Source organism: Nycticebus coucang, chromosome 12 (genome assembly GCF_027406575.1).
Source record: "Nycticebus coucang isolate mNycCou1 chromosome 12, mNycCou1.pri, whole genome shotgun sequence".
NCBI classification, from domain to species: Eukaryota; Metazoa; Chordata; class Mammalia; order Primates; family Lorisidae; genus Nycticebus; species Nycticebus coucang.
This window is the reverse complement of record NC_069791.1, coordinates 55,598,409-55,623,800: the sequence shown is the minus strand read 5'-3', so window position 1 is coordinate 55,623,800 and position 25,392 is coordinate 55,598,409. Positions and strand designations below refer to the sequence as shown.

Genomic DNA, 25,392 nt, shown 5'->3' with positions numbered 1-25,392 from the left:
TCTTTGTCAAAGCGGAGGTGGGACTAAAACCGGGTAGGTCTAAGTCTATAAATACAGATCTTGCCGCCTCTACTTCCCCAAGGCGAAAGATTAATCGCTAAACCTCAAAGAAGACAGTTTGGCCCTGTGCACCGGTGAAGTATCCAGTCGTCCATTGCCCAGCTATAAGACTATTGCCTGCACGCAGACCTCAAATCAGATCAACCGCAAATTAGAACGTCAGCTTTCTTATCTACCCTCAGTCCGCAGGCTACAAACTCGTTCGGGCTAGAATCCCAGAACAGATTGAGGGGGCGGGGCCCGAACGCACCTGCGGCGCGCCAATCACAGGCCAGCGCGCAGGAGCGCATGCGCCCTAGTCCTGGGCGGTGCCTCATTGCTCCCAGTCTCCTCCGACCTGTCGGCCTTCCACCGTTCTGATTGGCCTTTGGAAGGTGACGCACAGGGCTTCTTCGACCTATGGCGGCGAAGCCGGCCGGCAGCTTGGCGGAAGTAGTGTGGGGGAGGTGATTCCGAAGAAGAGCGGCGCGGCGGGGTGCCGGCGCAGGCACCCGAAGCGGCCCCAGGAAGATGACTCGCTTCGCTCTAACTGTTGTCCGGCAGTGAGTATCACTGTCGCAGGTTGCCTTCTTTTCTCTTCCCTCTCCTCCCCTCCTGTCTTCTTTCTCTTCTCTCCTCTCCATTGAGTATGTTTCGGAGTGAAAGGAGCATTCATCTGTCATCCCCTCCGGTCCCCTCTGGTTCGACGCTCGGAGGGTCGGCTTGGAAAGGGCTGTTTCCAGGGCGCTTTCGTTTGGGCTATGCGCATACGAGACCCTCAACAGACCCTCGTGCGGACGGCGGGTCTTAGACATCATCAGTACCGTGTTTCAAATGAGGAAAGTGAGTTCCAGAGGAGTAAATCAATCAAGGTTCCTAGCTTAGTGACTGAGCACAAACGGAAGAAAGACAACCATATCCCCAGAGCTCTCGGTGCACTATTTTTGCTCCCTGGCAGAATGCTCAGAGTTTACAGAATTGCTCAGCCATAGCTGATTTTTTTTTTTTTGGTAGAGACGGTGTCACTTTACCGCCCTGGGTAGAGTGCCATGACGTCACAGGACTCACAGCAACCTTCAGCTCTTGGGCTTCCGTGATTCTCCTGCCTCAGCCTCCCGAGCAGCATAGCTTATGTTTTTAAATGCTGGCTACCTTCAGCTCTCTCCTCTCTCCGTCTTTGCTGTTCCCCTTTGTTTCCTCAGGCAGTCTCACTGGCGTCTGTTTAAGGTTTATTTCTTCCCCGAGGTTACAGTTCTAGGAGAGGGAAAAAAAGGGAAGGGCTTCAGCCCTGGCCTCACCAGACTGCATCACTCCGAACAAATGTTTTATTATCATAACTGATTACGTAGAGCTGAATGCTGATATGTCTTTGTGTCTTTTAACTTTCTCCTCCTCAACACATACTTGCCAAGTGTTGAGAAGGAGAAATTCAGAGTGAGTAAGAGTACAGATTTTTCAATTAGGATAGAGCTGGCTTGGACTCTGTACTACAGCCAGGAGCCAGGTAGCCTGAATTTTCAATTAAGTAACCGACTTTTTGACCTTTTTCCTGATATACAAAATGAAGGTAATGATAATGCCTATCTCACTGGATTATTGTGAGAATTAAAAGGAGGAAAAGTAAGGTGCATGGTACAACAGAAGGAACAAAATATACCTGAAGATAAAATAATTTGTATGGGTATTTCTGTAAGGGCAGCTTTAATAAGAACTCAGTTGATTCCCAAATATGATGTATAGTTTATCAGACCAGCATTTTGAGTAGCTACTATGTGCCAGTGTACTGGCAGGTAAATATGGATCACAGAGATAAATATTTTACCAATTCTGCCTTCATGGAATTTACAAGGGGCACTTATATGATTTAACCTTGTCAAGGTGACTTTTAACTGCTATCTTTTCTGTCCTCTGCTTCCTTTATAGGAAGATAATCTTGGGAATCATCTGAAATTCTCCTTTTAGGATTCATGGGATTTTAACAAGTAAATTAGAAATCTAGATGCTTCCTCTCTTCTCTCCACCCCTCTCTGTTTTTAGAATGCTTTGGGAGAATTCTTGACTGACTTAAGGTTATATAGCTAATTGGTAGCAGAAGAGGAACTAGAGTCCTGAGAGTTCTTTCTTCCAGCCTCTGAGCACTTCCTGGATGCCCAACCCAACCAGCACAGTGTCAGACATTTATTTGAAACTCAGAAGTTGTAGGAAATCTGGGTTAAGGCATCCCTTGAAAAGTAAAATGATTCCTGTTTAGATTTGTAATAGACAACAGTGATAAAAATGTGTATTTTATTCTTTTCCTGCAGTTTAACAAGGCTTGATTGTGGAGGCCCTCATAGGTATCATTTAACAAAATAAGTCCTAGTAAGTGTGATTATGTGCCAGGCACTGTTTGAGATAAGGACTGATATCCTCAGTTTGCAGGTAAGGCAACTGAGACAGAGTGGTCATGTAACTTGCTAAAAGTCACATGGCAAGTTGAGGAGGTAGGATTTGAACCAACACAACTTAACCACTCACACTGCCTTTTGCCTTCTTTTTATTGTGTCAAAACCTAATATTTGTAACTTATTTGAATATCACCAGCCATTTCTGAGGCTCCTCTATTTTTTTGAGGCAGAATCTTGCTGTATTGCCTAGGCTAGAGTGCAGTGACCAGATCATAGCTCACTGCCACCTCAAATTCCTGGGTTCACACAGTTTTTCTGCCTCTGCCTCTCAAGTAGTTGGGCTTGTAGGTGCATGCCAACATGCACAGCTAATTTTTCAATTTTTTTTTGTAGAGACAGAGTCTCCTTCTGTTGCCCAGGCTGGTCTCAAACTCTTGGGCTCAAGCAGTTCAACTACCTTTGCCTCCCAAAGTGCTGGGATTATAGGCATGAGCTCAAGGCTACTTTTTATTCTCCTAATATAATTGTGAGAAGTGATAAGAATAGTTTGTTTTGCTCTGTTTTAGATTTAGGAAAATGGAGTGAGAGTGTTGAAATAACCAGTAGGGCTGTGCTTTGCTGCTTTCCTGTCTGGACCATCCTTCTTCTTGCCTTTAGAGCTGTCAAAGCTAAAAAATGGTGATTCTTTTAGGAAAGGAAATCATTTCAAATATAATTACAGTTAAATTTAATGACTTTCAAAGAGTCGAATAATTTTACCTGTTCAGATAATGGGAGAAAACTTTAAAGCAGTTTCTGTAAGTCCAGCAAAATCTTTTGAGCCCTACGCTGTTACTGTGTGTTCATCTTTCTTCATCGTACTTTTAATTGAAACTGCCAGTGTGTGTTGGTTTTGGAATAGAATGCCCAAGATTTCAAAATTCAAGTCTATTATCATTATTAAACTTAACTTCTCATTATCTTATGGCACAGCATTGTTGAAAACTCTAGCATAGGTAGGTTGGCATTATCTTCACCTACATACAAAACACTATCAATGGCCCTGGTTCCTTGAAATGTTATTTGTTGGTGTTTGTAATTCATCACCTGCAAAACTATCCATTTCACTTCCATTTTAACCAGCTCTCAAAACTTTAATTTTGTTTATGATTTTTGGAGACAGAGTCTCACTATGTTACCCTTCTTAGAGTGCCATAGTGTCACAGCTCACAGCAACCTCAAACTCTTGGGCTTAAGCGATTCTTTTGCCTCAGCCTCCCAAGTAGCTGGGGCTACAGGTGCCTGCCACAACACTGGGCTATTTTTTTGTTGTAGTTGTCGTTGTTTAGCAGGCCTGGGCTGGGTTAGAACCCACTGGCCCCAGTATAATGTGGTTGGTATCGTAACCACTGGGCTATGGGTGCCGAGCCAAAATTTTTTTTTGTAAACTAAATTTAACTTACATTTACATTTAATGACTTAAAGGTGAGGAATTAGTAAAATTACTTATAGCATAACTGATTTATTTTTCTTACTGCACCTCTGTGGGAAGTTACTTGCTTTTGTAAAATGCTAATCATTGTTCTGGATATTAATAAAGCAAGCAAAATAATATTAGAACATCTGTAATTTAATCCTTTTATGGAGATACATGAAACTGTGAAGTTAGTGTGATACTTGTTTCCTCAGTATGAGGTTGATCAATTGGGGAGAGCCTTTGTGACTAGAACTGATCTGTATTTAAAGACATATATCATAAATTGGGTATCTTACAAGTTTTTTCCCTCCCAAACCATCTAGTGAAAGTTTGTCATGAACACTAAAGAATATCTACTTTGAAAACTAGCCTCAAATGTATACTAATTTCCCATAATTTGTCTCCCTTTTGTGATGAGCTGAGTATTATCTGCTGAATTTGAATTTCTCTCTCTCTTTCTTTTTCTTTCTTTTTTTTTTTCTTTTGCAGTTTTTGGCCAGGGCTGGGTTTGAACCCACCACCTCTGGCATATGGGGCCGGTGCCCTACTCCTTTGAGCCACAGGCGCCGCCTTGAATTTGAATTTCTTAAAAGGACGTAATAGGGAAATTAAGCTTTCTGCATGATTTTTAAAGAAATGCTCCAAAATATGAATCCAGATTTACAAAAAATAAAATACATCTTTTAAGTGAAGAACAGTGCAGTAACCTACAAAATGAATGATGCATATTTGTAGGGCTTATAAATGGCTGGTCATAAGACAACTTCTTGGCATTAGCATTTGGATTCCTGCAGAGTCGGGCTTTCTGTTTTGGAAGTGGATCATGTTGCAGATTTTGAAAATGGTGTTATTCTTGACTCTTTTAAAATACATCCTTCTGACCTTTTAGCTCCCTCCACCTTCTCAGCTGATATCAGAAGTCAAACTTGATTAAGGGAAGTAGATTAATAGTAAAACTATTTTAGCCATCTACTTTCCTTTCTCCCAAAACAAACTAAACACTTTCAAGGATTTATATAAACCTCTCCATAAAGCTGATAAAAGCTGTGATACTAAATATTTATTAAAGCTTCTGGAAAAAAATTCTATTTTTGGGTTCCTACTCTGTAATATTTATAAAGTGATTTGAAGGCAGATACGCCTGTTAGAACCAAGAGTGAATGCCAGTCATTGTTAATAATATTATTATCATGTCAGCAGTAGTCTCTATCAACTTATAGTAAAATGAAATCCTTCATCACATCACAGCTATTTTTCTCCTTTCACTGAAAATTTTTAGATGGTAGGATATACCTTTATAAAGCTATTAAATTACTGGGATTCCATTTTTGATAAAATAATCTTTTGACAGTCTAATCTTTTTTAAAATCAGCTATTGGGATTAAATTCAAATCCTGAACTAATCTTTTCAGCACAGGTACAAAAAGCAATCATCTCTGCTGAATGTGTGTGATTTATAAAGACCTGGACTTTCTCGTGGCTATTACATGATTTTTTGGGGTAGCAAAACTGTTCATTCTCATGACCCCTGTCTACCCCCACCCCCTTTTTTTTTTTTTTTAAAGAGACAGGTCTTGCTCTGTTACCCAGGCAGTGGCACAATTATAGCTGGCTACAGCTTTCTACTCCAGTGCTCAAGTGATCTTCCTGTCTCAGCCTCCCAAGTAGCTGGGACTACAGGTGCCTGCCACCACACCCAGTTAATTTTTCTATTTTTTTTGTAGAGACAAGGTCTTGGTATATTGCTCAGGATGATGTGGAACTCCTGGCCTCAAGCAGTCCTCCTGCCTTGGTCTCCCAAAGTGCTGGGATTAACAGGTGTGAGCCACCCTGCCCTGCTGATTTTAAATCTATAAAATGAGGGTATTTCTTTGGCTTCTGCTGGAAATTGAATTGGCTGTGTTAAAAAAAAAACAAAAAAACTTCAGACAAATTAAACTTAGCAGAGTGCGAGCAAAGAAATAAAATCCATGAGTTGGGCAGCACAAGAGGTCTTCACCTGGCAAAGTGGGCAGGCAGTATTTATAGACAGAAAAAGGAAGTGAACACAGAAATAGCCTGATTGGTTACAGCTCTGTGCTTGCCTTATTCGGACATGTTTGAGCACTTTGCAGCTCATAATTGGCTGAAAGGTGAGCTGCTATGATTGGCTGAGACTTGTTTTCTTATTATAAGAATATATTCTCAAATTAGGTTGTGGTTTATTTGCATGTTAAGTTAGGGTATAGCTTGCTACACGTGGAGGCAGCTTTATACCAAATTTAATTTAACTGCTACAAAGCCACTGTCACAAGAGGATGTTACTTATGTATTTAAACTTTTATTCTTGGTCTCAGCAAGATTGTGAGGCTGAGACAAGATGCGAATCTAACACATGAAAACTTCTCTAGATTAAAAATGGCAGATTCCCCTATAGGCTTCTGCTTTATCTGTCTAAATCAGGCATCCTCAAACTTTTTAAACAGGGGGCCAATTCACTGTCCCTCAGACCGTTGGAGAGCCGGACTATAGTTTAAACAAAAAAACTAGGAACAAATTCCTGTGCACACTGCATATATCTTATTTTGAAGTAAAAAACAAAAGGGGAACAAATACAATTCACACCGCTTCACTGCGGGCTGCAGTTTGAGGACGCCTGGTCTAAATGGTAGAGTGTAATGTTCTCTTTTGTATCCATTTTATAAGATTCTAAGTGAATTTTGGAGTGTAGAAAAATCTTATTAATATTAACAACAGTGATAATAATGGCAAATCAGTAATACCGTTTTTTTACCAAGGCATAAGTACTTCTGTAAATTCAATTATGCATTTATTTATTTTTATTTTTTTGAGACAGAATCTCACTATTTTGCCCTTGGTAGAGTGCTGTGGTGTTGTAGCTCACAGCAACCTCAAACTCTTGGGCTTAAGTGATTCTCTTGCCTCAGCCTCCCTTGTAGCTGGGAGTAAATGCCAGCCACAACACCTGGCTATTTTTTGGTTGTAGTTGTCATTGTTGTTTGGCAGGCCCGGATGGGTTTGAACCCGCCAGCCCTGGTGTATGTGCCTGGTGCACTAGCTGCTGAGCTATAGGTGCTGAGCCTACGTATTTATTTTTTAAGCTAATATATCCACATATTAGAAATCAAAATTCTCCATAGTCTCCCTGTTCCTTTTACTCCACTCCAGAGGTGGCTGTGTTCATTAGTTTATGTCTATCATTCCAGTGTTCCTTTATGCAGATCCAAATGTTTATTATTTTCCTCCTTTATACAAAAGTAGCATTCTTCTTATATTTTTCTGCACCTCACTTTTTTCTACTTGATCATATTTCTTGGTGATCTTTCCTTATTTTCACATACAGCCTCTTTCTCTTTTAAAAAACACATATATTACTCTATTAGGAAGCTATACCATTGTTTATTTGTTAATGTAACCATTAAAAAATGATTCTTTTGGCCATAGTTAAGGAAATTAATTGCCTCTTAATGGACATTTGGTTATTTATAGTCTGTTGCTATTAGAAATATTACTATATCTTGGTTCAAACCCAACCCTGGTCAAAAAACTGCAAAAAATAAATAAATAAATAAATAAAAATAATAATGAATTAAAATTAAAAAAAAAAAGAAATATTACTGTATCTTAACACAATAACTAAGAAAATGCCAGGAAGGCTATGTTAACCAGTGTGATGAAAATATTGTCAAAAGGTCTATAAAACCAGTGTATGGTGCCCCATGATTGCACTAATGTACACAGCTATGATTTAATAATAAAATAAAATAAAAAGAAATATTACTGTAGCAAATATTTTAAATATAGGCGAATATAGGTATTCCCAGTAATGGGTTTATTGGATAAAAGGGTAAACACATTTGTTATTTTGATAGTTATTTTCAGATGGCCCTCTGTAGCCAAAGTACACTCACTAAAGTTCTGTTATTTCCAAGATTTTCTCTAGGTACTGGGCATGTTAAGGTAGATAGAATCTCTGTCTGTTCCTTTAAGGAACTGGAGCCAGGGTAGACATAAAACTAAAAAGTCAGTTATAATAGCATATGGACAATAACTTTTGTTGGTGGTGCCAGGGTAAAATGGAGCACAGAGTTGGGGCACTTAACTGAAGTAGGTAGATGGGGAATAGTACAGGGCGGGAAGACTACCTAAAACAGCCAGACTTTGGATCTTAAAGAATGAGAATCTGTTAGCCATGCTCAGAAATCTGTTTTAATAAGTACACCAGGTGATTCCGATGCACACTTTAGTTTGAAAACCATCAGTGTAGGCAGTGGTTGGCCAACAATTGTATTTATAAACAAGAAGAAAGGTTCTAGGCAAAGACTCAAGTTTGTGAAGTTTGCGATTCTGACTGCAAGGTCTGATAGAGTTTCTTTCTTGATCTGAGTCAATCCGATGTCAGATCATTATTATTATTATTTTAAACTAATAGTTCACTTAAAAACAAAGAAGCCATCGTACTCCATTGTAACCATGGAAACCACAAATTAAAATCAAAGTGAGATGAATTATTCAGGTACCATAGGCACAGATCGAAAACTTACATTATTGAGCCTTGGTGAGGATGGCCCCCCACACTGAGAGATGGTGGTACAGATTGGTGTAACCACTTTGGCATTACCTAATTAACACTGAGTATCTGCATGCTCATGGCCTAGCAGTTCTGTTACCAGGTGGATATCCCTAGGTATGGGTCAGTCAGCATTTAATTAGAGCACAAAAAATTTGAGCTGACTTCTCCTTGCTTCTCCTTTCCATGTATTTCCGGCATCCTCAAACTGCGGCCAGCGGGCCACGTGAAGCGGTGTGAATTGTATTTGTTCCCGTTTTGTTTTTTACTTCAAAATAAGATATGTGCAGTGTGCATAGGAATTTGTTAATAGTTTTTTTTGTTTAAACTATAGTCCAGCCCTCCAGCGGTCTGAGGGACGGTGAATTGGCCCCCTGTTTAAAAAGTTTGAGGACGCCTGATGTATTTGATGGTTGCATTTTTGTGAGTCTACCCTGTTGTCCCATCTGCCTGGGTACTTCCTTTCCCCTCCGGCCTCAGTTGCCCCCACTGTTTTGTGAAAAAGGTTTCCAGTCTTTTCGCCCTTCTGTTGGCTTCAGATTGGTTTGGGTTGTTTTGTTAATTTTTGAAAATGTAGTACCCAAACTTCAGTTCAACATGCAGTTGGTCTGCAGGATAGTTGTCTGTACTACAAAACAGCAGCTTGAGAAGACCTAGGAACTAGGAGAAGGGGGCGGGGGATTCTGAAGGTTTGTGCACCTTCTTCCTGATTCATCCGATTCCCTTCCACTTGCTCATTTAGTGCAGCATGAATGAAATGACATTTGTCCTTTGGTTCTGATGCCTATGAAAGTAGTTTTCGTCAATATATTTAACAAGGTTATTAGACTAAAATAGAATATACACAGTATTTAGATTTTTAGTAGGATTTTCCACCTGCAGTTCTGTTAGGAGTGATTCCTGATCTAGACATTTTAATTTAGGGCAGTTTGAAATGCTTAGCTCATCAGTAGAGGAGACAATTGCCAGTATTAGTTGAGGATAAATTGTATTTTACAGGTTAGATTATGAAGTATATTACTTGATTCATATGATATCTTTAGGAATCTCATTACCCTTCATTGCTGATATTTTTCTCCTCTCAAAATAACAATTTGGTAATAAATTTTTTCCCCCTCTTTCTATTTTAGTGGAGAAACAAGACTTAACAAGGAGAAAATACTTCAAGGTTGGTATACTCTGAATGTTATTTTAGCTCTCTCCCTACTGTGATGCAAGAGTTAATTGGTTTGGGTGGGGGGAGAGGGCTGGGAGCAGCACTCTGTTGTGGATTGGGATTGCAGACTTAAACCAACATAACCACAGAAATATGCAGTCACTATGGAAGTTTTGAGACAGACTGTGTTATGGTCCGTCATTTCACTTCTGAGAAACACAGTCAACAGTGCCCTTTCTGATTCACCTGTGCAAGTTTCTTTCTTTCTTTCTTTTTTTTTTTTTTTTGAGACAGAGTCTCACTATGTTGCCCTTCGTAGAGGGCAGTGACGTCACAGCTCACAGTAACCTCAAACTCTTGGGCTGAGCCAATTCTCTTGCCTCAGCCTCCCAAGTAGCTCCTCCTACAGGCGCCACCACAGTGCCCGACTATTTTTTTGTTTCAGTTGTCATTGTTGTTTAGCTGACCTGGGCTGGGTTTGAACGCGCCAGCCTCGGTGTATGTTGTGGCCAGTGCTGTAACCACTGTGCAAAGGGCACCGAGCCTCACCTGTGCAAGTTTCAACTTGCTTGGTTTATCATTGTGGCTGGGAGGGCTTCATTTGTTTCCATCCACGTGGGTTTTATGTTTCTTGATTTTTGTGCATCTCAAAATTTTCATAATATCTCATGTATGATCAGAGCATTTGGTAACCAAGAGAAACAAACCTGTGTAAGTGAACTGGATGTAAATAACATTTCTCCAGATTATCCTTTATGTATGGCTTCAAAGTGGCCTGGTCAGCTGATGAAAGAACTATATTGGGTCTGAGTGTCTTAAAATATAACTGTCTAAATTTAAAATGATTTCATATTTGAATACATGAAGTATACTGGCTGCTAAGATAGTTCTTTTAATTTTAGTAGTAATAAAGAAGAGGTTTAAAAAGAGAACTCCTATTTTCACATAAGGTTATTTATTCTGAAGAGATTCTTCTCCCTTGTTCTGTTAACTTGGACTCAAATCTTTTAATTGCCCTGTGAGCCAGCTAGTCTAGCTTTTTAAGAATATCTTGTGTGAACTTTTGGCTAGACATGCTATTTACGTGATGTGATTGTAAAAGCATTTAGTTTTGCTTTTTTTGGTTAGGGACTTCTGGGATTTGCTGATTTTTCACGCCTGGTGTGCCTGACTTGCATTTCTGCAGACTAACTGGTCTGATGCTTAAGTGAACCTTTTATTTTAGGCATGTGCCCCATCCAAGTCACTCTTTGGACTGAAGGCCCTTGCCACCTGTCCTTTGCTATTGCTCATTTGTCTCATTTTATAAGAAGCTGACATTGGAAAACTAAAGTTTCTGTGTTCACACTCATTTTTAGGTTTGTTTTGTGTTTTCTTCCTGACCTTGTAAGTAGATGCTTAGTTCTTGAAGTTATTTTGTTTTTTAAGCTTTTAAGCCTTATATATTTCTAAGTACCATTTTTATTGCATACCCACAATTCTAAATGTGGTAATTTCATAAGCATTCAGCACTAAGTATTTTAATTGACTTCTAACTTAATTACTTGGCGTTCTTACATTATGGTTTATTTGATAATACGTCTTTGAAATTTCTGAACACAGTCCTTTTTTACAATTTTTCCATTATGTGTTTAAGAAAAATATATTTTCTGTAATTGTTGGGATTAGAGCTATATATCAAATAACTGTCCTGAATTTGTTTTCAAATCTTATATATTTGGCTAATTTTTTAAATTTACTAGTTTGCTTGTATGACCTAATATTGATTTTTGAGTAGGACAGCTTCAATTTCTTATTGTGGTACTTAATTTATCTTTTAATACTTGAAATTCTATAAATTTTTTATGTACAAATTTTGCTTTTATATGGATTGAGGCTATTTTATAGGCATATGCAAGTTTCAAAATTGTTACCTCTTCCAAGTGAATATTATTCCTTTTCTTAATACCACAGGGCAAGGAGTAGATGAACCTCTTTCAGAAACTGGATTTAAACAAGCAACTGCTACTGGTGTGTTTCTGAGTAATGTAAAATTTACTCATGCTTTCTCCAGTGACCTCACGAGAACAAAGCAGGTAAGTTTAGAGTCAGGGTCAAGGCTCACGGGTCAAAAGTCTCAACAATTGTGTAATTGTGAAAAATCTACCAGTGTCTGTGGGGAATTAAATCATAAACAAACATCACACCTAAACCTCATTATCCTCTGAACTTTTTTCTTTTCATTTTACTTCATCGTTTTTTGTTTGTTTATTTTTATTTCAGATTAATATGAAGGTACAAATGGTTCAGTTACATTGTTGGCATTTGATAGGTAAAGTCCAAGTTGTAGTTGAGCCCTTCACTAGGAGGTATGCCATATACCCTTACATTGTGCCCATTGGGTGAGAGCACACCAAACCCCCTCCCTCCTTCCCTTTCCCACTTCTTTTTTCCCGTCACCCCTCTACCACTCCTTGAGTTTAATTCAGTTTTTCTCTCATGTGTGTAGTTTTCATCAATTAGTTTCATATTAGTATTGAGTACACTGGATATTTGCTTTTTGATTCTTGTGATACTTTACTAAGGAGAATGTTCTTCAACTCAAACCAGGTAAATGCAAAAGATGTGATGTCTCCATCTTTTTATGGCTGAATAGTATTCCATGGTATATATATACCACAGTTTGTTAATCCATTCATAGATTGATAGGCCCTTCGGTTGGTTCCACATCTTGGCAATTGTGAATTGAGCTATAATAAACATTCTAGTGCAAATGTCCTTATGGTAAAATGATTTTTTTTACTTCTGGGTAGATCCCTAACAATGGGATTATAGGATCAAATGGAAGGTCTACTTTTAGCTCTTTGAGGATTTTCTGTGCTTCCTTCCATAGAGGCTGTGTAAATTTGTAGTCCTCTCCATATCCTTGCCAGCATCTAAAGCCCTGGGACTTGGTCATGTGGGTTATTCTCACTGGGGTTAGGTGGTTTCTCCAGGTGGTTTTGATTTGTATTTGTTTAATGATTAGGGACAATGAGCATTTTTTCCTGTATGTGTTAGTCACATGCCTGTCTTCTTCGGAGAAGGATCTAGTCATGTCTCTTCCCACTGATGAATGCTCTTTTCTTGTTGATTAGTTTGAGTTCTCTGTAGATTCTAGTTATCAGCCCTTTGTCAGATTCGTAACATGCAAACATCTTCTCCCATTCTGAAGTCTGTCTGTTTGCTTTAGTTGTTGTGCCCTCAGCTGTGCAGAAGCTTTTAATCTGCATCACGGCCCATTTATTTATTTTGGTGTTGCTTCCTTTGCTACTGGGTTCTTCTTCGTTAAATCTTTTCCCAGGCCAATATTGTCCAGAATTTTCCCCACATTTTCTTCTAGGGCTTTCATTGTTTCGTGTCTTAAATTTGAATCTTTTATCCAGCATGAGTCAATTTTTGTAAGTGGTGAGAAATGCAGGTCCAGTTTTAGTCTTCTACATGTGGCTAACCAGTTCCTCCAGCACCACTTATTAAATAGGGATTCTTTTTCCCAGTGTATGCTTTTATTTGGTTTATCAAAGATCAGATGGTGGTATGTGGCTGGGTTCATCTCTAGGTTCTCTATTCTATTCCGTAGATTTATGTCTCTGTTTTTTGGTAGTACCATGATGTTTTGATCACTATAGCCTTGTAGCATAACCTGAAGTCTGGTAATGTGGTACCTCCAGATTTGTTTTTATTTGTAATTTTTAAATTAGAGTAGCTTACAAAAAAATATCTAACAAGAATACAAATAAGGTATCATGAGAATGAGCCAGCAGAAACAACAGACAGGAGAAATAAACCCACAAAGACATTAGGTATTAGAATTACCAGATACAGTAAAACAAACAAACAGGTAAAATAAAAAATGCCCACTATATTACTATAAAGAAAGAGAAGACATGTTAGAAATATCTTTAGGGAACATATTACTATAGAAATGACCCCATAGCTTTAGAAAAGAACCAAATCAACTTCTGAAAACTCAATAGAAAGAGGGGGAATAAAAAGGCTGGCATTTTACCTCCTCCCATAAAGTACTAGAAAAAATGACATAATATGGTCTGAAAGAACTATTTTCAGACCTTAGATTTGGGGCACTGTGACACCTGAATGAAGTGGAACATAGGAATATAGTTTTCCAGCCTCTGTAGGGGGAAGCCAGAAAGAGCTCAGTGGTTTCAGTGAGTTGAGAAGACAAAGTTTGGAATTTGAGGAGGTTAACTTAAAAAATACATAACTAAGCTTCATGAGTGTGATGGACAGAAAAAGAACTCTAGAAATACATATAAGAGGCCCTTTAAATCTTGGTGGACTATTCGTGTGTACATGTATAAAAAGTGAAACTGCAGGAGGCCGGGTAAAACACCAATTCGGGGTAGAGAACAATCGCTGGAGAGAGGTAAGCAGATTCCTCACACAGGAAAGGGAATCCTTTGATTTCTCACCAAAGTGGGGAGATTTTGTTGAATACATACAGCATATAGTAGAAATTCCAGAAGGATCACACCTTAAAGGTGAGGCTAAACTAATCTTAGAGGAAAATGATGAGAGAAATGAAAGATTAAAAAAAATATTTTCTCCTTAAAAAGGACCAAATTGATTTAGAGATGAAAAATACAATATTCTAAGATGATAAATTTTGTTAGATAGGAGTTGAGTAGGTACTTTAGAAGAAGAGGTCAGTGAATGTGAAGACATGGCAACAGAGCTTCTAAAATCAACTGTGAAAAAAACCCAGAAGACTAAAATGGGGAAAAGAAACAGAGTCCGAGTGAAATGTGGGACAGTATCAAGCAACCTAGTGATGCTCATTGGCTTTGCAAACACAAAGGGGAGAAGTGGTGGTGGGGTGAATATGAAGAGTTAGAAAACATTTTTGAAGAGATAATGACTAAGAATTTTCTAAATCTATACCCAGTGAAAATATGTTTAAAATATTAGGGTGAATTAAAGAATTTTTTTTTTAATGCAAAAGTTGAGGGAGCAGAAATAGACCCACACTTATATAGTCAGTTGTTATTTTATTTATTTAACTTTTTTTTTGTCATTAAATTTTGAAGAAGGTACCAAAGTAATTCAGTGGAACAAGGACAGTCTTTTAAATAGCGATGATGAAACATGGGATAGCTATAGGAAAGAACATGACCTTTGACCCTTATTTCACACCATACACAAAAACTAACTTGAAATTGATTATAAAACAAATCTAAAAGATATATATATAACATATATATATATATAATATATATAATTCTTTGGAAAAACACTGGAGAAAGGCCTTATGACCTTTTAGAACAAAACATGAACTATGAAAGAAAAGTTTGATGGAATTGGATTTTATCCAGATCAAAATGTTCTGATCTTTTTTTTTTTTTTTTTCTGTAGAGACAGAGTCTCTCTTTGTTGTCCTTTGTAGAGTGCCACAGTTCACAGCAACCTCCAACTCCTGGGCTTAAGCAATTCTCTTGCCTCAGCCTCCCGAGTAACCGGGACTACAGGCGCCCACCACAACGCCCGGCTATTTTTTGGTTGCAGTTCAGCCAGGGCTGGGTTTGAACCCGCTACCCTCGGTATATGGGGCCAGCGCCTTACCGACTGAGCCACAGGCGCCGCCCCTGATCTTTTTAGGATTAAGAAATTGACAAGGCAAGCCACAGATTGGAAGAACATTATAAATAAGTGTATTATATCTATAACCTATGCCATCTATAAGTATGTATATATATATGACAAAGTGTTTGTGTGGATAACACAGTTTTTAACTCCGTGATTTGACAAACAGCCCACTTTAAAGTAAAGTGAGCAAAACAGTTGAATTTGACCAGATACATGACAAAAGAAGACTTATGGAAGGCTAGTAAAAAGGTGAAAAGTGCTCAAACAGCATTGATCATCACAGAAATGCAAATTAAAACCACAGTGAAATACTACCATACTGCTGCACACACATTTGAATGGCTAAAATTAAAAATATAAAAGGATGTACTGATTAGAATGTAAAGAACCAGCTACTTTGGGAAATAGTTTGATAGGTAAGCATATACTTACAATGTCATTCAGCAATTTCAATTGCAGAAATTCATCCAAGACAAATAAGAATAAGTGTCCACACAAAGACTTGTACACAGTTGTTTAATAGCAGCTTTATTTGTAATAGCCAAAACAACCTGTGAATTCATCAGTAGGTGAGTGGATAAGTGATCCGTGGCATAATCATACAACGAAATACAACTCAGCAATGCAGACTGAATTACTGACGCAGGCATCAACTTGGATGGGTCTCAGAAACATGCTAAGCAGGGGAAGTCAAACACTAAAGAGTACATTCTGCATGATTCCTTTTATACGAAACTCTAGAAAAGACTACCTTGTGGTTAGTTATAAAAAGTAGATTGGTGATTGCTTGGACCCAGGATGGGGAGAGATTTATTGGCATGGGCATAAAGGAATCTTTTGGGGTGATGGAATTCTTCTGTATTTTGATTTTGGTGGTACTCAGATAGGCATATACATTTGTCAAATTTCAGCCAATTGTGTACTTAGGAGTATTTTGTCGTCGTAAATTGTATCTTAATGAAGTTGATTTAAAATATGGAAAAAGTTACAAAGCAAAAAACCAAAAGCCTCAATGGATGTACGAAATTATAGATTACACACAGTTGAAGTGACCATTAACTTACAAGTTAATAACCTAAATGTAGCACAGTGTGAGAGATTTGAAATACGAGAGTTTAAAACACATGAGGAGCATGATGAAAAGTTCTGATGTCTTCCAGAAGGAGATATCGGAGAGAATGGGGAAGAGGCACTACTCAAAGAGGTCACAGTTGATTCTCTTAGAGAATTGTTGAAAGACAAATCCTCAGATCCCAGAAGTGTAACAATCCCAGTCAGCATGCATAAAAGAGAAATCCTCATTTGCATTTATCATAGCAAAATGGCAAGAATCTAAAGAATAAGGAGGACATACTCATCTACTAAAGACCAATAGTTAGGCTATCAACAAATTTGTCACTATCAATAATTTATTTAATGTGCTGAGAAATACTAAGGATTGGCCTAGAGTTTTATACCCAGCAAAACCTTTTCTAGCGTGCAGGTGAAATGAAGAGGTTTTAGACAATAGGTTATTAAAGTAACTTGATAATTGAAAAAAAAAAATCAAGAAGGAAAGTCTGTTTCAGAAAAGAATAGTGAGCAAAGACATTGGTAAAGTTATGGGTAAATATGAAGAAATATTGACAACGTATATAAAACGAGGATTATAATTTGTGAGGAAGGGAGTAAAAAAAAAGGCAGAATGTGAACTTAAAGTATTTCTATAGTTTTGCAAAAATAGCGTCTCTTGTCAAGCAAAAACAGCCACACATACCTTGAGAGATGGAAACATGATCAAAAATGAACATAAAAACAAGACCATAAAAACAGCCACAGGAGTTATCTGGTAACTAGTGTTAAAGAGACATAGACTTTAAAAATAACCATTTTATACAGAGTGGAAGATGACATTGAGAGTTTTAGCAGAGAATTGTAAATAATAAACAAGAACCAAATGCAAATTCTAGAACTAAAAATATAATTGAAATTAAGGCTTAGTGGATGGTCTTAACAGCAATTTAGATGCATCTGAATGGAGATTTAAGGAGCTAGAGCAGAGGTTAGTAAACATTTTCTGTAAAGAGCTGAATAATAATATTTAGGTTTTGTGGTGTATGTGGTCTGTGTCGCAACCGTCCAGCTCTGCTGTAGGAAAGCAGCCATAGGCAGGACATACGTAAATGGTGTGGCTGTGTTCTAATAAAATACTTCATTGACAAAAGCAGATGAAAGTCTGGATTTGGCCTGTGGGCCGTAGTTCACTGACCTCTGAACTAGAAGATAGAAGAAAATATCAAAATCAGGCGTGAAGAGACAAAAGAATGAGAAGTATAGAAGAGAGGCAATTTTTACAAAGGAAAGTTATTGCTAGTTCTTTTTTATTCAATGAGATGACATGTATTATTTCGATGTTTCACCGTGAAAGGCGATTGTTTTTATAAGAAACAGTTGTCTTTTTTGATTTTCAGACCATGTGTGGCATTTTGGAGAAAAGCAAATTTTGTAAAGATCTGACAGTAAAGTATGATTTGAGACTTCGAGAAAGGGTAAGTAACTTATTTACCTATTATTCTTTACTGTAAATTATCGGTAAGCCACCTGAGCTGATCACATGACTAGACATTAAATGCATTCCTGCTAGAGATTTGGACTCAGCAAACATATGTTACAGTCACCGTTACATACTTTATCTGTAGCATCTTTATTAAAATTGTGAGATAAGCATCTTAAATTATAAAAGAAAATATGGAAGAGTTTAAATAAAAGTGAAAATTATGGATATTGCATAATTTATGTAAACCAGCTACTACTAATGAACATCTAGGTTATAACTAGATTTCCCACTGATGTAAAAACTGTTAAACATCTTGCGTTAATTCTTTTTAGACCTATTGAATACATTTTTAGAAATGGACACTGTGGAGTATGCACATTTTTTAAGACTTTATCCATATTATTAAATTGCCTTCTAGAAAAGCCATCTCAATTTATAATCTCATAAATAATCTGGGAGAAAGTTTTGTTTTTTTCACACCAACCCTTGATTTTGTTAATGTCTCTTTGATCTTTCAATTTTTAATAGCTTAAGAACAGTGCCATATTTTTACTTTATTGATTCCTGATGAAGTCGATCTCTCATGTTTCATGGCCAGTTATATTTCTTTTGTGATGTATGTGTCCGTTGCTTGAGCTCAATCTTAATGACTCTAGAAAACTAAGAGCTTTGAAGTCACAAAGATCTGGGTTTGAATTTGAACTTTGCCAATTATTCAACTAGCCAGATTATTGGCTGTGAGAATGGGCCATGTGTGAGGGCTTACACCTATAATCCTAGTGCTTTGGGAAGGCCTGAGTAGGAGGATCACTTGAGGCCAGGAGTTTGGGACCAGCTTAAGCAACACAGCGAGACCCTGTCTCTACAAAAAATAGAAAAATTGGGCGGCGCCTGTGGCTCAGTCGGTAAGGTGCTGGCCCCACATACCGAGGGTGGTGGGTTCAAACCCGGCCCCGGCTGAACTGCAACCAAAAAATAGCCGGGCATTGTGGCAGGCGCCTGTAGTCCCAGCTACTCGGGAGGCTGAGGCAAGAGAATCGCTTAAGCCCAGGAGTTGGAGGTTGCTGTGAGCTGTGTGATGCCATGGCACTCTACCAAGGGCCGTAAAGTGAGACCCTGTCTCTACAAAAAAAAATAAAAATAGAAAAATTACCTGGGCATGGTGATGTGCATCTGTAGTCCTAACTACATGGGACTGAGGCCAGGTCTTAAGCACAAGGATCGATCACTTGAGCCCAAGAGTTTGAGGTTGCAGTTCGCTATGGTGATGCCTTTGCACTCTAGCCTGGGCTACAGAGGATGACTCTGTTTTTTATTCAATGATAATAAAATAAAAATAAAAAACAGAAACAAGATTTCAACTGTGTTTTTGAGGTTCTTGGCCCTCTACTGAGTACATTTCCATTATCAGTTCAGTGGAGGTATGGTAATCTAAGTGGAGGAAACTAAGCTTATTCCTGGGGTGACTATTAAAAATTGGATTGGTATTACAAATACGTTGTAAATGTACCGGTATTGCAGATTTACTTGAGGCACTCTTATCTCTTGGACCCTTGCAGAAATACGGGGTTGCAGAAGGCAAGGCACTGAGTGAGCTGAGGGCCATGGCCAAAGCAGCTGGGGAAGAGTGCCCTGCGTTTACACCACCCGGAGGAGAGACCTTAGATGAGGTGTGCAGCACTGCCAGGGTCAGAATGACCCAAGTCGCGCTCTTTTTATAAATGAGATGTTTCTGAATGTTAGCTAACCAGTTTGAAAAATTGCTTGGTTAATAAAATAGTTCTGCACGTACCGTATCTCTTTTCCTTTTTAAAGTATTCCTTCTCATTTATTGTTAAGTTGGCTGTTGTTACTGCTAGTGGATTTAAGGAAATGTGTTATTAGATGATAATTCTAGAAAAATCTTGGACTGTGAAGCAGTGGGGTTAGTAGTGGGAATGGTGTTCAAGGAGGAATGATAGGGAAGTCACCCAAGAGGCAAAATAATTCAAAACATGAAATCTTCAAGCCTCTACTGCCTCTTCAGCTTTCTGAGTGACATCATACCAGGCTCGTTTTTCTGTGGAGTGTTGTGCTTTGAATTGCGTTATTGGTGTTTTCTTCCCCCTTCATTCTTTCTTATAATTTTCTTGTAAAGAGTTTATATTGTTTTTTAAGAAGGGGAAGATTTGTTGCCATTGTATTCCAGCTGCACAGAAGAGCCAGGTGTGGTTCCGGGTCAGCACTACTTTATGGCGTCCAGTTTACTTTGCAGACTTGCCTAACTAGACTGCAAGTGCTTTGAAGTCAAGAGTTGGAAACTGTGGTGCATCTTACTCATCTTGTTCCCCTATGTGATTCTGCAGTTGTAGAAATGGTGTGGGTACTTGCTGATGCCTGTTAACTGCTGAGTGCATGAATAGACGCTGGTGAGGATCTGCCCTTGTGTTGTTTATGTTGGCATTTTTGAAAAAAAATCCCGGTAGTTATGTTTTAAGGAAATTAGTGACATCAGGTTATTTCACCTGGTATTTCTTTCCTTACAGGTGAAAACGCGGGGAAAAGACTTTTTTGGATTTCTTTGCCAGCTAATTCTGAAAGAAGCAGGTCAAAAAGAGCAGTTTTCGCAGGGAGCTCCAAGCAACTGTCTGGAAGCTTCTTTGGCAGAGATACTCACTCTAGGAAAAAAACGCGGCTCTGAATTTAATTCAGAGAGCGGTGCTCAAGGATTAGTAGCCAATGTCTTAGTTGTGAGTCACGGTGCCTACATGAGAAGCCTGTTTGGTTACTTTCTGACTGACCTCATGTGCTCCTTACCAGCAACTGTGAGCAAATCCGAACTTGCATCCGTCAGTCCCAATACAGGGATTAGTCTCTTTATCATAAACTTTGAGGAAGGAAGAGAATTTAAACCAACAATTCAGTGCATTTGCATGAACCTACAGGACCATCTAAGTGCAGTGGCCGAAACTCACTAAGTTTAAACCTGCAACAAAATCTAAGAATTTTGAGCATCTGAAGGGAGTGCCTTTGGCTTTATTTACTTATGTTCTCTGCTAGCTCTGATTTGGAAACTGTTAAAAGCCAATTGTAAAGTTCAAGTGGAATCAAAGCCACATCAAACTTTAATGGAAAACCATTTAGAATTATTTTGTCTGAGTACAGTTGGTGTTTTTCAGAGTAATTTCCCCATCCTGCTCAGTTATATCTCTGGATTATAAATGGATGACGGAACTCAGTATTGCAAGTGGGGGATTAATAAGTTTGTTACTATGCTTTTTCCCCCCTTTTTATGTTGATATTTTTATTTTCTGAAAGGTCTAGCTTATTTTTTTTTTTTTTTTTTTTTTTTTTTTGTAGAGACAGAGTCTCACTGTACTGCCCTTGGTAGAGTGCCGTGGCGTCACACGGCTCACAGCAACCTCTAACTCTTGGGCTTACGTGATTCTCTTGCCTCAGCCTCCCGAGTAGCTGGGACTACAGGCGCCCGCCACAGCGCCCAGCTATTTTTTTTTTTTGTTGCAGTTTGGCCGGGGCTTGGTTTGAACCCTCCACCCTCGGCATATGGGGTCGGCGCCCTACTCACTGAGCCACAGGCGCCGCCCCGAAAGGTCTAGCTTATTTTATTGATGGTTGGTAAATTCTGATTTTTTTCTGTCTCATCCTGTGAGATATTATAATTTTATAATTCCCACTGCATATTATAATTCCCACTACATATTTATGATGATTATGTGTTATATTAATTAAAAGTGTTTGCCACCATAAGTTAATGTAAAGTAAAGTGGCACTGAAATGCTTCACATATAAATCAGCTGTTGGAATTTGCTATTCTGGAGGCCTTGAAATATGGAGATGTGGATGAATGCAGATAATGTTTGCAGAACAGTCTAGGGGAAAGAAGTTAAAATATTACTTGATTAAAAAACATTAAAGAAGGAATCTGAGCAGAATAGTAAAGAGCAGTCTTTTATCTAAGTAATCCCTTCAAAGACAAGTCAGTGGAAACCAAGAAAGCCAAAAGGAAAAAAAAGTTTGACTAAGAGAATAAAGAAAAATATCCACTTTTTATCTAACCTATAGGCTAAAGAATTTCTAATTTGGGGAAGGCTTTAAAGAGAGTAAACAGTTAATAGTACACTATAGTAACCAAGGAGAGGGAGTTTCCTTCTGAAGAGTGGTGCTGCAGCTGCCTCTGTGCTTGTTTTGTGGGAGGAACAGATGAAGCTGCCTCTTCCTTCCACCAGATGGCACTGGAAGAGAGGGAGTTGGGTTAACTTAAATTTTTAGGTAAGATCGGTCCTTCAAAAATTCTTACCTAAATAAAGCATTTTATGTAGTTACTTTAAGTTACCATGTTGAAGCTGTGTGAGTGCAGCTCATAAGAGGATTAATGCTAAGTTTTCCAGTTAAGGCTAAAGCCACAGATAGTCAAAATATAAACCACATTTAAAGTTCAGTATCGTGCTGTGTTCGGCCTGTCCAACACTGCCACTTTTCACCACTATTGAAACAGTGCGTGCATTTGAGCTCCTGAGGACATACACTGTAAAAGACTTGAAAAATAACTGGAAAAGGACAAACAATAAATATCCCACTGTATGTTCCCACCATACAGAAGTAATCTTTCTTATTTTTTTAAAAAAGAAACAATATTTAGATGTAAGTAGAATTTCCTTTAACCAGTCCTCACAGTCCTGCTATTCTGCAGAGCTGACCACGGCACTGAATCTGTGTGTGGGGGGTGTGTATTATTTACATTTTCACCTGGTATCTGTAAAGAAATGGTATTGTTTGGTCCTGTAAAAATGCACATAAATGTCAAGCTATCTGTATTCTTTATTTTTGCTTATTATGTCTGGGGCTCTGTTAATATGTACATAACTAGTTAATTATAAACACTGTATTCGGTTGAATGAATACTACACATTTTCTTTATTTTTCCATCAGGATGCATGTAGGTATGGGCAGTATTTTCTTACAGAAACAACGCTACAGAGAACAGTCTTTTGCTTCACTCCCTCTGCCGTGTCAAAAGATGTTCATCTCCAGCTTTCACAGGAGCCAGCCCTTCTCACAGTGTTCACAGTTCCTGTTTTCAACATCTTTGTCAACACTTGATGCTGTCTTAACTAGTTTTTTGCTTAATCTGATCAGTGAAAAATACCTCATTGTTTTAATATGCTTTTTTGTGATTGCTAATGAGTCTGGGCATTTTTCCTATATAGACATTTCTATATATAGACAATTCTGATATTTCTTCACTGGTGAATCACTGTTGCATAGTCATGATCTGCTTTTCCTTGAAGCTATTTGTTTTTTTCTTAGTGAGTTGCAAGAGTAATTTGATTATTCTGGATACTCGTTCTCTGACTTTTATGTACATTGCAAATATCTTCCAGTTTGTTACAGTATGGTGGCGTCACTATAGTTCACTGCAACCTCAAACCCCTGGGCTCAAGAGATCCTCCTGCCTCAGCCTCCCAAGTAGCTGTGACTATAGGCTCACTCTGCCATGCCTGGCTAATTTTTCTGTTTTAGTAGAGATGGGGTCTTGCTCTTGCTCAGGCTGGTCTCGCACTCTTGACTTCCAGGGACCCTTTCCCCTTGGCTTCCCAGAGTGCTAGGATTATAGGTGTGAGCCACCACACCTGACACTTACTTTAAATTTTTGAGACAAATATATCTTTTCGGTGTTTATCTTTAAGAAAACGTCGCTACCATGAACTTACACACTAATCTTCCTTTTTCTTACAGTTTTAGAGAAATTTTGAATGTCAAACCTTGAAATTATCTAGAATTTATTTTTTATAGTGTAAGGTGAGAATTCAGTTTTACAGGCTTTTTTTTTCCCTATGGGTGAAACAATTAATGCAACGTCATTATGAAGACTCTTTCCTTTCCCAGTTGATTTGTGACTCTGCACTGTCATACCCTCACACATCCATATTTGCTAGAGTCTGTCTATGGACTCGGTTCTGTTTTAGTTCACTTTGTATTCCCAGGGCACATACTTAGTCATGTGGCTTTGCAACTGAGTATCTGTACGGTGAGTACTTGGTGAGTACTTCCTCTTGTTCATTTTAATGATTATCTTAGCTATTTGTGCACCTTATCCCATATACATTTCGGAATCAATTGGTCAATTTCCAGACAAATGTTATTGGAGTCACATGCATTTGTTCAATTATCTAGTCATTCAAGACATGTTTCTCGAGCATGGCACACATATGCCAGGCTACTATAAGAAGTATGAGAACTAGTATCCAAACTGAATATGTAGCAAGGAACCAAAATGGACTAAGTCTCCATCCTTGTGGGATTTATGTTCTATCAGGGAAGATAGTATAACGTGTCAGATTGTGCTCAGTGCTGTTGGGCAAAGTAAGGCAGGGACAGCAAACAGCCTGGCAGGCGGAATGCTTCTATGTTTGGAGTGAGCAGGGCCGGACTGTCAGAATACTGCAGGATGTGAGGTCTGCTGACATCAGGATGTGAGGTGGGAGGAGTAAGGAGTGTCCTGAGGAGGGACCAGGCTTGACCCCTTTGAGCAAGAGATGTGGGAAGGTGATAGGACAGAGAGCTGAAGGGAAGGAGAAGCACGTGGGTGCCTGGTGGTCTGTGCTAAGGGTTTGGGCTTTGACCCTAGTGAGATGGGTCACCTTTGGCCAGTTTGGGGCAGAAGAGTGACCAATAGGACCCCCTTCTGGTCACACTGTAGGGGTCACGGTAGGAGCACAGGCTAGAGGCAGGGGCAGTGGCGGCAGGCTGCCCAGCTGCTTCAAGAAATGAGGCCAGCAAGGTTGGCAGGGACCAGGACAGTGCCAGGGACACTAAGATCCTCGATGTGAAGTGTTGAGGTTAGCTTTAGAGAGGAATGACATCTTCCCATCTGTGAACATCATACGTCTCCATTTTTTGAGTCTTTTATCTAATGAAGCTTTGTCATTTCCTTTGTAATATTTTCTCTGCTTTTTGTTCATTTTTAAAGACTTAATGAGAAGGCGGCCAGTGATTTTTCACATACCCTCTGCCCCACCACGCACACAGAGGGGTGCATTTGTTATACGTGAACCCATATCAGCACATCATTATCACCCAAAGCCCGTAGTTACACTGGGGTTTCTTCTTGGTGTACATCCTGTGCGTTTGAACAAATGTATAATGACACGTACCCACCATACAGAATATTTTTACTGCCCTAAAAATCCTCCATGCTTCCCCTACTCATTTTCTTCCTCGTCTGTTTCTGTGAGGCTTGGTCCAAGTTCCAGCAGGAGCAATGGGTAGAAGTTTCCGGTTCCAGCCTTTGCAGTAGGCTCACAGCTACATATGACTTTCAAGTATCTACATATTCCATATCTGGATAAGCACAGGCTGTCACGCCTCCTGGCCACTGACAGGATAATCAGAAATGCTGATTCATCTCATGGATTTTATGTATACTGTGTTTTTGAGTCTCAACAAAATAGTAGATGAGAGAGTCGTGGACCCAAATAGTCAGCCTTTGTGTCTTCATGAATTTACACACACCACATACAGAGGGAAAACAAGTTGGAATGTGCAGATTTGGGCTTTGCAGCATTTTCGTGTTTCTCTGAAGTTTCTTGAGCGCCCATGTGAAGAAAATGACTTTAAAGTATCTAC

At 38.8% G+C, this 25,392-nt stretch overlaps 1 protein-coding gene across 2 annotated transcripts; it reads left to right on the top strand.

Annotated features, from left to right (window-relative positions):
- Nucleotides 1-477: 477 nt before the first annotated feature.
- TIGAR (TP53 induced glycolysis regulatory phosphatase) lies at nt 478-25,392 on the top strand. 2 transcript variants are annotated; one of them, XM_053557371.1, is made up of 7 exons: nt 478-602; nt 9,583-9,620; nt 11,562-11,683; nt 17,681-17,758; nt 19,326-19,436; nt 20,292-21,063; nt 21,357-25,392. In XM_053557371.1, the coding sequence occupies exons 1-6, from the start codon at nt 571-573 to the stop codon at nt 20,721-20,723; spliced, it is 813 nt and encodes a 270-aa protein (XP_053413346.1). In that variant the 5' UTR covers nt 478-570; the 3' UTR covers nt 20,724-21,063; nt 21,357-25,392. The 2 variants fall into 2 exon arrangements, with proteins under 2 accessions (XP_053413346.1, XP_053413347.1); XM_053557372.1 differs by lacking the exon at nt 19,326-19,436.

What these genes read in the sequence shown, in the direction of transcription:
- TIGAR (XM_053557371.1), top strand. Translation starts at nt 571, where the DNA reads ATGACTCGCTTCGCTCTAACTGTTGTCCGGCA. An exon ending in GCTCTAACTGTTGTCCGGCA is followed by an intron (nt 603 to 9,582) that starts GTGAGTATCACT and finishes TTTCTATTTTAG; the next exon opens with TGGAGAAACAAGACTTAACA. An exon ending in ATTTGAGACTTCGAGAAAGG is followed by an intron (nt 17,759 to 19,325) that starts GTAAGTAACTTA and finishes GGACCCTTGCAG; the next exon opens with AAATACGGGGTTGCAGAAGG.